The 14,009-nt window shown below is 37.5% G+C and overlaps 1 protein-coding gene across 8 annotated transcripts in view; it reads right to left on the reverse strand.

Moving 5' to 3' along the window:
- The window catches only part of TRPM3 (transient receptor potential cation channel subfamily M member 3), a 607,343-nt gene that overhangs the window by 305,814 nt on the left and 287,520 nt on the right, over nt 1-14,009 (reverse strand). For 6 of the 8 annotated variants that reach the window (XM_059889200.1, XM_059889199.1, XM_059889198.1 and 3 more), the window contains exons 2-3: nt 1,937-2,016; nt 448-652 (exon numbers count right to left, since the gene is read on the reverse strand). In XM_059889200.1, the coding sequence (XP_059745183.1) occupies nt 448-652; nt 1,937-2,016 (285 nt within the window). The other 2 variants (XM_059889203.1, XM_059889202.1) reach the window with 2 other exon arrangements.

The raw sequence follows: 14,009 nt of genomic DNA on the forward strand, positions 1-14,009 counted from the left end.
AGTGAAGGAAATACTCTGGGATGATCATTTCTCCCTTAAATTGAGAGAAATGCTAATTTCCAGTAAAATGAAATGGAGACCTAAAGGTAAGATTTTTTTTTTTTTAACCAAAGGAGTTAGAAAAATGTCTCAATAGATGAAAGCCAGAAAATAAAATAACAAACAGTGAATAATGATAGAAAGCTACTTGCTACTATTATTAAAAACAATAGTCACTAGGCCTGATCTCATACTAATTATTCTAAAAATCCTGAAAGTAAGGTCTTCTTTCCCCCATTCGATAGAGGAAGAGCAGAGAAGCATAGCAGAAACATAATTAGAGCTGGTCACCCAGCAAGGAACTGGCAAAGTTGAGATTTAGCCCAAAGACTAAATTTCCAGCTTTTCACCACTCCTCTGAAGGACTTGAAAGAGAGCTTGAGAAGTGAATTACAGTGTTCTGATTACCATGGCTTTGTTGGAATGGCCGCCTCCTTGGAACTCGATGGTCCCAAAAGCGTCGGTGGGGCTGAGTTGAGTGTGCTTGCTGATGGACCACTTCTCAGACTGGATGTCATTTCGAGAGAGGCGACTTTCATTTTTCTCATTCTGAAGAACCGAGATACTGGGAGTGAGGCCAACATGCTGGCCTATTAGACGCCCACAGCAACACCTATAACGTAAGAGGTCAAAGTGAAACCCTTGTACTAGTGACAACCGGAATATACACTTAAGGCAATCTGCTGGAGAAATCTACAAACTGTAGCAAGCCAGCAAGTCAGTTTTCAGGTGGAAACTATATGTGGCATACCTGACAAATGGTGAACTCAGGATTTACTTGACAAATTAATACACTTCTTCTCTGGCCCTTCCTCATTTTGCTCTAGCTGTAATGTGCCTCCCATCTTTCTGAACCAACCCCCTTTCACACCAGCCATATTGTTCAGGACTGGAACCTAAGAATGAAAGCCCTGTAGATTTTTCTACTTCTCACTCCTCCCATCTATTAAATCTTGCACAAAGGCCACTGAGCAGCTTTAAGGGGAGAATTTTAACAGGCACATTTAAATAAGGACTCTCAATCACATGTGAGTAAGAACCTAACTTGTCTTTTCCTAATTGACACTCATTGTCAAATATCCAATTCTGAGAATAAAAATTTGCAACTTAAGTTTTCTTGAAGAAACAAGAAAAAATTATTCACAAGATATCTGAAAACAAAATTTATTCCTTACATCATGAAAATGTTGCTTGTACTTTACTACTAGCATTACTATGACTATTAGCAATAATACTGATATGTAGTTACCATTTATTAAATACTAACAGTGTGACATTCATTGTATGGGTACAACATTATAGTTTTAAAGGTATTCAAGGCTGTACAGCTGGTTTATATGATTCCAGAGTCTATATTTTAAACTACTTCATTATATTGTCTTTTCATAAAGGCACTTCCAGATATGCATATATTACTTTATCCCAAATGCTTCATACTTTCTATACTTTTGATCATCAGGAAGTAAGTAGAATTTAAAAAATGTTCTTGAATAGAAATCTGAAGGTCTGCAGTCTAATCAGTAATCTGCTAGGAGTATATCATTTAAAAGTCTCTTTTTTCACTGTAGCTGAGCATGTTGGTAAAAACTACCCATTTTGATGAAATGCTGGAAAAGGAAACCACACTAAATGTATATTTATATATATGTATATATAAATATAAAATCCATTCTTACAATGATAAAGTCCCTTCCCGAGGGTGTACCTGTTATTTTGTACAGGCTCTCAAAGAATTAACTACAGTCATGGCATATTACATGGTGTGTATATATAAGATTGTTTCAAAGATATTCAGTAACAATGAAATCTATTGCAATGGACAGTGACTAGTATCATAGTTTTGTTCCCATAACTGCTACGTCAAGTTCTTGCTACATTATAAAGACAGCAAGCTTACCTATGGGGGTCTTTGGTGCTGGGGATGATGTGAACACATTCTCTTTTATAAAAGGCTCTTTCTATCCAGGACTTCTGAGCCTGAAAAAAAGGAAGAGGAAAGGGGAACACAGCCCTTAAGTATTTTTGACTAGAAAGCAAAATTCCACAAACACTTAACAGACGGATATCTCATAAACTGAATTGAAACTGTTGTTACTTCACACATAAATGCTGTATATAACAAAATCCCTTACTATCATTATCTGCTGATTAGATTTTTTAACATTATAATGTGAGAATTAAAGGAAAATGACTATAATAAAAAATGCTCAAGTTCATAATGACTTCTGAAGAACAGAAAAATAATGCTATTTACAGAGAAAATGAAAGCTATAGAACAGTATGTTTGTAACCCTTTAGATAACAAGTATTAGTGGCAGGAAGAAATATACCTAAATAATCATAAAGTTTTCATGGCTGACACTTTCATTAGATTTTCTTTATAGAAAGAAAGAAAAATGGTGAGGAAATGACATAATTCAAGCCCTAATCCATCACCATGCTTTTACTAAAATCCAAATTATCAATGCTTGAATATGGAAAGGGAAAAAGGAGATGGAAACATAAGAAAGATAAATGTCTTAATCACAGTTCAAAATTTCACAGGTAATTCCTTTGGAAGGAAAGTAGATGCCACGTTTTTTGGCATCACACATGCCTTTCAGCACATGAAATACAGCGTCTTAGAATGAACATTGTTGGGACTGTCCACACAGCAGCCTGGCCACTGAGATTAGGTTCCCAGAAGGATAAAGCGAGTTCCAACAAACTGTACCATCTTTGTTCCAAAACAGTGTCCATCCTTCATCCCTTAACCCCTTTCTTTACCAGCATTTGAAACAGTATAGGAGTTTCCTATGAAATCTAGTAAACTACTCAGAAGATTCCTTTTCTAAGCGAGTGGTTAAGATAGAAGTTGGTAGAGTAACATGTAATGTTATTTCCACATGGTGTCATCTTCTATCTAACCTAGGATCAGAACAAAATTCCTACTTTTAAGATACACAGAGAGTTTGGGATTGACATATGCACATTGCAATTAATATATTTAAAATGGATCACAAACCAGGACCTACTTTCTTGTGTAGAGCATACAAAATTCTGCTCAATATTCTGTTAACAACCTAACTGGGAAAAACATTAGAAAAAAGAATAGATACATGTATATGTATAACTGAATCAAATTGTTGTATACCTGAAATTAACACAACATTGTTAATTAACTGTAAAGTAAAGTAAAGTGAAAGTCACTTAGTCGTGTCTGACTCTTTGGACCCCATGGACTATACAGTCCCTGGAATTCTCCAGGCCTGGTATTGGAGTGGGTAGCCTATCCTTCTCCAGGGGATCTTCCTGACCCAGAAATTGAACAGGGGTCTCCTGCATTGCAAGCGAATTCTTTATCAGCTGAGTTAAGAGGGAAGCCCTAATTAACTATATTCCAATATAAAGTAAAAAGTTAAAAAAATACATACAGGGCCAAAGTGCAAACAAGCTGTTTACTTGGCCTGTCTCAATGACCAATGTTGACTGTTTCAAGTCCCTGTTTTGTTGGCTATAACTGATACTAACTCTTCTAAGGACCCAAATGGCTGTATAAGTTGTGCTAAGGTCTTTGTCCTCAGCCCCTTAATACTGCATCTCTGTCCTCTTTCACAGTGGAGTCTATGTGAGCATGTGGCACTGAAGGCATAACACTTAGATGCATAACAAAGCACATTTTGAAAGTAGCAACACAGGGAATGCTTGAAGGGTACAAAGGACCAGCATCCCATTTCAGTCACGGTTGCAATCAGGTCGCATAATTTCTGAGTGCTTATGCATTGTCCAAATGTAAAGGAGCAGCCTCTCTGCCGAAGAGATCCTGGGTCCAAGTGGCCCTCTGCACTGTCATACCACAAAGGTAACATTTGCAGTTCTGTTTGTCATTGTGGCATGGAGAAAGATTCAGTGTCTATTTTCAAAGTTTTTCTTCTCAAAAATGTAGGAAAAACTAGTGGCTACATCTTTGCAGCAGAAATAAGCTTAGATAACCAGTATTTATCTTCGTATAAAGCCTGTAAGTTAAACTATTCATAGGCTGTGATTTTTTTCCTAGAAACTGAATACTTTCTTTGATAATATCTCTTGGCAGATAGATGGTAAAAATATTCCTCTCTGGATATCTGAAACCAACTTTCCCTACACCTTGGGGAGCAGAAAAGGGAGAGCATACTTTCACTTTTTGGGGGCCCACTTTGGCTGGCATTAAGAAGGATCTTTTGGGAAAGCACCTGGAAATTTCAGGGAGTGCTGATCAATACTCTGAGAGAAAGTAGGAATGGCAGTATGATGGGGAGAGAATGATGTCTGCAGTTAGAAAAGTGGTATGAATGAGACTGCAGCTTCAACAAAGTCATATAATTTCTCTGATCCTGTTTTCGTCATTTATAAAAATGGGCACAACCATAATGCCTGAAACACAGAGTTGTTATCATTATATAGGTAGCAAGTTTTCATTTCAAGAAGAGGAACCAGTCTTACGTTGGTCTGGTACTAAAAGTTCAGATAAAGGTTTAAATGAGAAACACTATTAAATTGCCATAGCAGATCTGACCTAAATTGACTTTATGTCACACTGGAGATGATATGCTCCCAGAAGGCCTGTCTATAGACAAGGTATCTAGAAATTTATTTAACTTCTCTGAGACTTTTCTATAACATGAGGATAATCATAGCTACTTTGGAAAATTGTATTAATCAAAGTAGATGATTCAGGGTAAGCATCTGGCACTCAGTAGGTAATAACAATGCCTAACTTTTATTTGGGATTTAGCATGTGCCTGAAATTGTGCCTTATATGTATTATCTCCATGGAGCCTTATAAGAACCCTATGGGGGAATTACTACTATTATGTAGTGTCTGTGTGAGATGTAACAAATTAGAAGTTAGACTTTGAACTTGAGCTGTCTAACTCCAGAGTTTATACTCTTACCCACTCTGCTCAACTGTCTCTCCAAATTCGACGTTATTGGTATTAAAATACCCTAGATCTGGGCAGGCCTGGGAGTGCCCTTGTAGAGGCATGTCTCAGAATCAGTTCACACTTGCACCTTTCCCCTCCTTATTTCCTCCTTCCAGTTCCCACAAATGAAGTAATCAACACTCTACTCTCTCTTCCTCTCTCCCTGAGGTCGAGGATTGAGGTGGGACATTAGGCAGTCACAAGAATATGAGAAAAGTAAAAGAAGGGGGTATCATTATAATGGCTACAACAATGAAATGTAATCACACAGGACTCCCAACTTGAGAGTTTCTAGGGCACCTCCATTATTTCTCTCACTTACAGATCCTGGTTCCAACATGGAAGGCCCTAGAAGCTTTACTCAGATGGCGTGCAGTAAGACTGACTGCATAAAGACCAACTTGTTTGTTGGTCTTTAAGTAATTTGACTTGCAAGCGGTTTAGCAACTTAATTACCTTCCCAAAGGTGAATAGTTACCTCACTGTCAGCAAAGGGATTAAGGATCAGTTTTTTCTTATTATTACCAAACTAACAATTTCTCTTACAAAGGCATAGAAAATTGCGAGGGGGGAAAGGAAATGTAAAAAATTTTTTCCATCATTCATAATTGAGTTGGATTCTTTTTTTGAGAAAGAAAGCGTAATATATAACAGAAAGAGTACATGTATAGCACACAAATTAGGAATTCTACCGAACATCATGTACTAAATAGGAGAAATTTACTATGCTTTATTGTGGGCTTTACTTTACTGTGCTTTTATTCAGTCTTCAATGTAGACGGATATTAGATTTTAAAAATCATTTTCCTGGCATATTTGGTGTATAATCATGATTTAACTTGCCCCCTAAATTAATTCCCTTTTCCTCTGTTCAAAGGCTTTGAACTACTACTCTTTGTGAAGCTTTATACTTGGCTGCAACACCCAGCTACGTTGGGTTAGAATGGCTATCCTTGATGTTAGAAAGCATAAAACAGTTTGGACATGCCATGTTTCTAGTTGACCTTAATTCTCTTCTAATGCAAAACTTCAACGGTGTGCCCGAAAATCTTTTATTTTAAAATATGCTTTAGAGGACTCTTGTACTCTTAGAAAAGGTGACTGCTATCAGCCCTTAGAAATCACTTTTCTAAAGGTAGAATGGTCACAAGACCATGACTGAGTTTGTGAAGGGCTATTTTCTTTCTTGTCTTTCTGTATTATCAGTCATGTGTGATGTATAATAAGGAAGTGTTTTTCAAAGGCTAATAATTAAAAGACATTTTTTTCAAAACAAAAATTAGGACATTCACATTTCAGACAAAGTATATCACCCTCAAAGAACAGAGTACATATGAATTTTGAAAGTCAATTGTACAATAAATAAAGCATCAAAATAATAGGAAGCAAAAAAAGAAAAAAAATTAAGTTGTTTCATTTAACCAGTTTCAATTGTTTTTCACAAAGACTCTGCTATAAACCTTAGTCCCTCAAACTTTCATGACTCTTCTTACCACCTACTCCCCACTCACTTAACTATAGAGTTAAGACTTTCTCCAGCCAGGAATAATATCTAAATCTCCAGAAATCCTTGGAAACTGCTATTGCAATCACCCTGTTGGTAGAGCAACTTCACAGAAGGACACCAACCCAGACCAATAATCGCACATTAGACAAGAAAAAGAAAAAAAAGAGTTCACTAACTTCTTAGGAACAAATTACGAGCAAAATTTTACTACGTTCCTCATTTTGAGACTCTCAGGTTTAAAATTTACACTCTGCCCTAATCAGAACAAAATACGAGAGACTCCAAGACACTGAATGCCTGTGTTCATTTTTACCTTTTGCTTTTCCTCAACATCTCTCTGGCATTCCCTGGGTCTTCCTCTAGATGCCCAGATCCAATACCGGAAAGTTGAACAAGAAGAAAATGAGCTGAAATAATTTTACCTGAGCACTGACTCTGAGTGGTGGCAAAGGCAGTCCCACGAGCAGCTCCTGTTGCTTTCATTTTGCTGCATCTGGGGTTGGTCATCCCGTTAATAATGCTCTTATGACCGCCCACCGGAAAAAAAGTCACTTGCCGGGCTCTTCCCCCAAGAGACGTTTCAAGTAAGCAATGAACTTGGGCAGATTAGCCCCTTGGAATGTGCTGCTTTGGGATTAGCCTCACTAAGAATCCCATGGACATTCCCTTGCAGCCCTCAAACACTGCTTGATTTGAACATCTAATCTGACGCCAGAAGAAAAACAAATCCCCGGAGAGATCGGATTTAACTGGCACAAGTCCTGACAGGCTCTCCCCCCTTGCCTTTTTCCATTTTCAGAGAGAAGCCTTGTGAAAGTGTGATAAGGTGTTCTGAGTTCTGAAAAGTTCAACTTTAGAAAGCAAATCCTTCTAAAGAAACAGTATATTAATGTTCCAAGTGGTTTGAACACACAAGCAGCATTGTTCATTCCTCCCCAAAGGATGGAATGATAGCATTTCTTTAAAGAGGAACTGCTAAAAACTCTGAATGTTTCAAAGAATAGTTGAGTCCCTAAATGTGAGCCCAAGGAGAATAAAGTTGGGGTTTATCAGTGATGTTCCACAACTTCTGAAATGTCAATAAATAATAATAATAAAACTGATCACACGTCTTACCCTGCAGCCCCTCCCCCACAACTGTAACTGTGTGACTAGAAACCTACACTCCCCCGTTTCCCTATTAAAAAAAGATGAGCTGGGACTGTTATAGCACATGGATGCAGGCTGCAAGCAGCGGCTTTGTGATGTGCTTATCTGGGGGTGGGTGGGGCAGGGGTGAAGGCAACTTAGAAGGTCTTGCTCACACAACACAAAAGAACTCTTTCAAATATCTTCCAAGAGTAAGTGTTTTAGATAACAGTATTTCTTAGCTAGATAAGTGAACAAACCGGGAAGAAGAGAGTTCAACTTTCAACAAGGCAAAAATAGTTTTTAAAAAGTGAGTATGTGAACACTTCATCTCCAAAGGACTTATCTCTTCTTGCAGATGGAATTCAGAGCTGAGAGGTCTGTTTGTTATCAACTCTGTGGGCTGCGTACCTGTGAGGACAGTGGCACTTTGAGCTTCATTTTCCCACAGTCTCCTGTCACAAGTGCCTGCTATGTGTTACGGGGGCACTCCCTGAGAGTCACAGTGTGAACTGGGTAACATTTCTATCTCTGATCAGGATCAGGTCCACAGCCTTCTCCCTGCCTTTCTGCAGTTTCCAGGATGGATCTTTCAAACTCCCCCATCTTCTGGTCTCTCACTTACCAAGGTTTCCCTGGAGACAGCAGGTAACAAATTACTAAGTGACTATCAACTGAGGAAACATTACAATAAGCAAAATGCAAATGAATCATCAGAACGTTAGCATTAAACACTAGATGGAGAAGTCCCTTTGACAGTCTTCAGGAGTTAGCTCCAGAATAATATGTAGTGATGACCTTAATAATATGCATACCCGTACTTCTATGCAGCTGTAACATTCCTATGCCTTTATTCTTAAGGAATCAACAGAGATGTGAGCACACAAAGGTGTTCATTGCAACATTTTTTATAATACAGAAAAACTGGAAACAAAAGTCCCTCAATGGGAGGCTAATTAAACTACAGTTCATGCTGTTTGATGATCACAGGTTTCAGAAGACTACATAATCACGTAGAGAAATATACATTTTTTCATTGTTAGCTGAGAAAAGCAGGACAAAATTGTAAGTAGAGAATGATTACAAATTTTAAATAGATACAGAGATGGGATTTTTTTTTTGTTTTGCTTTTTTATATTTTCCAAAGTTTTCTTCTGTAACTATATATTTATAGTCACTGAACTATCTTCTTTGTGGCCAGAAGACTTCCAGATCTTTTTCCCAACCGTTAAGCACGACCTTATGATAATGGGGCACAGAGAGAGGGGGAGGGGAGAGGGAGAGAGGGAGGGAGGGAGGGAGGGAGGGAGGAGCAGGGAAGGGAACAGAGAAGAGGAGGAGAAGGAAGAGGAGGGGGAGGGCTGGCTGGCACGCAAGGATCTGAGAGACACTGACCTAGCAGTTGTAGATTATGAGACTAAAATTGGTTACAGATAATCCTATGTCAGAAATATTTGAAAAATTCAGCTTTCTCATCTTCCTTCTTCACTAGATACTACTTCAATTCTTCATCTGACTTGAGTTCAGTCAGATCCACACTGAATCTTGTAAATATTGCCCATGTATTTTTTAAGCCCTATTTTCTCTAGTCTTACTTATTTTGTTGTTGTTGTTGTTTTCTTTTTGCTCATTTTTCCTTCCTAGAGAGAAATACTTGATAGGGACAAGAAGATGAGGCACCTTCCATGAACTTTACACCAAAGACAAAATTACTGTCACCAGAACCATGAGCATTCTAAGTGAACAAGGAAGCCCCAGGTAAACTCAGCACAGCATTTCTTTCCTGTAAGGTTACCTGATCTTCAGGACCCTTGGATTTGAGAAGGTAATTAGTTCCAAAGAGATTTTAGCTCTGGGCCACACGGTCCATGCGGATCTTTTAAAAATCCTATTCATTACCCAACAATGCAACCCCAACTCCTGATACATCACCAGCCTCTTTCAGACGTAGTTTAGAGAGAATAGAATTCGAATACTAACAAGAGGAAACCACAAGTGTAACGCAAACTGTGGTTATTCTTCACTCCTCTTTATGTAATGACAGATTACCTTATTCTCCCAATTCATTATTAAGTAAAAAGATCACACTTGAATATATTAAAAAGTTTCCACTGGTACATAACTCAAGTTGAAAAAATGAAATCCAATTTTCTACAAGTATAAACTAGATTTTGACAGGGATGATTTGTATTTCATTTTTATAAAGATGTACAAAGCACTCTATCCTGTGATGTCTACACTTAACAACAACGACAACAACAAGAGCATGATATAGAGGAGGGCTCAGTAAACATTTTCTGTAAAGTGCCAGATGGTAAATAATTTAGACTCTCTGTGGGTCACACGGTCTTTGTCACTCAACTCTGCTGTTGCGGCACAAAAGCACTCGTAGGTCACGAGCGTGGCGGCATTCCAACAAAACAAGCAGTGGGCTGGAAGGGGTGTGTACTAATCAGTCCATGCAAACAGAGAAAGGGGGTAGCCTGATGGGGCAGGAGGGGAGGGGGTGATGGTCCTAAGAACCAGGCCTCCATGGTACCGGCACTAGCTTTTCTTGGCTCTTCCTCAAGCATGTCAGGCCTCTACGTCCTCAGGTGCCTCTGCTTCTGTTTTTCTTTCTACCTGGACAGCTGCATCCTCAGATCACCCACAACTTGCTTCATCAGTACACTAGCACCACCTGAGTCATCATTCTCTACTTCTCTACTCCGGCTTCCCTTTCTTTTCCTCAGCTCTTCACATTACCTAGTCTTTATGTATTTATCGCCTATGTCCTCCACTAGAATATAAGTTCCTGAGGGCACTGATTTTATTTTGTTAGTGCTGTCACTCCAACACCAAGAACTATGTTTGGGATGTAGTCAGCTCACACAGGTGACTTAGGGACAACATTTGATTTACTTGTATATCAATTCCTCACCTGTAAGATGATGACATCAGATGGACTGGACTCATGTTTCCTAAAGGTGGTACCCAGATGCATTTTTCTTTTAACAGTTGGATTTATAACAATATATAATATTTAAGCAATGGCTAAACCTATAATTTAACAAATATTATTGTTTGGAGACATCATATGTTTTTTATTATGGAGTTATGAAAAATGAATCTATTAAAATATTTAATAAATTAGATTAAAAATGATTTGAAGATAAAGAATTATGATGGTATCACATAAGAAAGGGAAGTTTGGGAAACACAAGACCAATTTCTCTTAAATATTCCTTGTTTTTATTCTAATATATGTAAATAAATGTATTGTGTTCTCTAATATTCAGAGTTGCCATTGACCTATAAAGTAAAACAGTGCCAGGGAAACATGACAAAGCCAGCTGCCTCTGAAGCATAGTATCATCAACATGGTTTTCTTAAAACAATCAATCAGGACATCCCTTGGTCAATACTCTTCTTTGGTTTCCCATCCTCAACAAGATGAGACCCGTTCAGTATTTAAAAATGTTCAGGATCTGCCTCTGAAACTACCTATTCAAATCACTCCATCTCCCTCCAATCTTTAAACACATTATGTTCCAGTCCACTAGATTGTTGATTGTTTCCCTAATGCACCATGCTGTGCCATGCTCCTCAGCCTTTGCATATGCTGGCCCATTCACCTGGAAGGCTAGGTTCCTGCTTCTATGCTGAGCAAACACCTGTTTATTCTTCCAAACTCTGCACAAAACATTGTATTCTTTGACAAGCTTGGCTGACTACCACCAGACAGAATGAATTACCACAACTACTGATCCACTTCAATACCTTGCTCACACTTCCATTAGGAGAAAAGTCATATAATTTTAAAATTATTTGTTTTCATGTCAAAATTTATAACCCCCCCACTGCCTATTTCTTCTTGGAGAAGGAAATGGCAACCCACTCCAGTGTTCTTGCCTGGAGAATCCCATGGACAGAGAAGCCTGGTAGGCTGCAGTCCATGGGGTCTCACAGAGTCAGACACAACTGAAGCGACTTGGCAGGCAGCCTATTTCTTCTACACACACACACAGTATTCTGAGTCTATCACGGCATAACTGGGGTTTTGAAGCCTTGTCCAGGACACTCCCCTTCTTCTTCCTCCTGTTTTTAACATTGTTTCTGTGGAAATATCAATTTCTCATTCCTAATTATTCAGAGTTGGGGAATAATTATTTGTGAGCTATTTACACTAAATTATTTTAATTACTATAGTTAGCATATACATTATTAAATTATTTGTACTAAAACTCACTTTATAGCCTCTAAACTTAAATCATATACACCATAACATAAAGTTAGATTATAATTTTATCATTAGTTAGGCAAAAAATTCAATAAATCATGCTTTACAATTATAACTGAAATTCATCTTTCGTCTGTCGGTCATACTGCATAAATTATACCTAAATACATGCAGAATTTTATGTAGATTTACTATGAATATATACGAGTGTTAATCTCACAGAATTTTTGTAAATAAAAATATATATTGCATTTCTTTGAAAAATTGTTTCATTATAAATCAGTACATTATTGCATGGCAGTAATATATTATAAAGTATTTTACAGTTTACAAGTGCTTCCTCACATAGTATTTTATGCAATATTCACAATAATTCTGTAAGGTAGGTACATAAAGTTCCATTATACAAATTAAAAACTGGGGCCTATAGAGTTTTAGTCTCTCACTAAGTTGTACATCAGCTATTGGCTCAGCCTAATGGAGCCAAAGTCCTTGTGCTTCTATAGGATACAGAGGGTACAGAGAACCCTGCATCCTGTATATTCCAGGACTAATGTTAGGGATGCTGAGTCATTTTTGCCTTCTTTGTGGTGGGATAAGTGCATTTTAATTATTCTTATCTTAATAAAAATGTACATATACACTTCATCAAGGCTAAAAGCCTGCTGAAAAAATGGAAATGAGGATACAGACTTCTATTTCAAAAGTATCCTATTTATGATCAAGGATTAGACATCTGCTTGAATATAATTGCTGTTTCCATACATGGTGACATAAAAAATTAGAAGTCCCACACATACTTTTAGCAACTTTACTGCCTTCATTGACCAAAAAGCGTAACTATAGTGGAGTCAGCCATATAAAACTGGTTTAGGCTGCAAGTGTGGGAAATACAACTTTGTTTTCTGTCAAATAAATGCAGAGCTAGGGTGATGTAACGTCATCCTGTAAGTCCTTAATTCTATTTAGCTTTCACAATTCATTCCAGCACCATCCTTATTTTGTCAGAAGCCAAAGAAATGTGCTGAATCACGAAATTGGTACATTTTGTTATGTAGAAACACGGAGTTTATGTGACAAATAATATCATAGATTCATAGGCTGATTTTTATTTTGTTTGTGTCTTTTGCTCTGGGAGGATGAAGATGTTAAGAAGAAAGTGACAATGGATAAGTAACTGTACTTCTACTTGTAGTAGAGTTCTCATATGAGGATTAACTACTTAGGAAATCAGTCTCTCTCTTATTATTTTTAGTTTATCATCAGTCCTAATTTAAAGTATTTTGGGTAAAGAAACAGATTCATCTTAATCAATGAGTGATTAAGTTCAGTTCAAACTCTTTATCCTCACAAGGTATAGACAAATTTGGTTGCAGGATTTTATTTCTGAAATCCTGATTTTCTTTATCCATTCAAAGGCAGAGCCTAGTGGAAGCATGGCTGATTAAAAGTCCCGAGACATGCATCCTAGCCATGTCCTGTTGAGTTGCTTAAACCTGGGGGAGGACTTACTCTTGATGATCTTCTAGGTCAAGCTCTGTTCTCAGAGCTAAGGAGTATGGGAATCAGAACCTGCAAGCACTGTCATTGGCCGCTCATCAATGTGTACAAGACAGGTGTAGAGGTTACTTTTCTTAAATAAGAGAGTATTTTTTTTTAATTTTTACAAATTCATGAAACCACTGTTCTTTTTATAACAAACAAAAATGTAGCAGAGCACAGTTTTGTGCTTACTGAGCACAAAGCACATAAGGAGATTTGAATTAATAAATAATCCCTGAAAGAATTCTCCCCAGACTCCAACCATTCTTAAGAATGCCTCTGGTTTAGCAATCTGGCACATGTGTCAAGTCCTAATTCTTTTTCAATAAGACTTCAAGTATTATTAAGACATTATCACAATTAATTAATAACTTGACATTTCTGGTTCTGCCATTGAGAGAGTTTTCAAGACCAGAACTTTGTGTTCTCTTGCCCTCATTCCCAACCAAATGATAAATCAAATTCTGATGATCATTCCCATCAGAATATGCAGTCTGCCCACAATTTGTAATTTTTTTAACCTAACAATCAAGAATTACTTAACTGGAGAAACTGAGGCCAAATCAAGACCATTTTTTATCATCAAAAGTGAGTTATAAGCAGATTGGTCTAGTAATGCAACTGTAAAGCT

Source organism: Bos taurus, chromosome 8 (genome assembly GCF_002263795.3).
Source record: "Bos taurus isolate L1 Dominette 01449 registration number 42190680 breed Hereford chromosome 8, ARS-UCD2.0, whole genome shotgun sequence".
NCBI lineage: Eukaryota > Metazoa > Chordata > Mammalia > Artiodactyla > Bovidae > Bos > Bos taurus.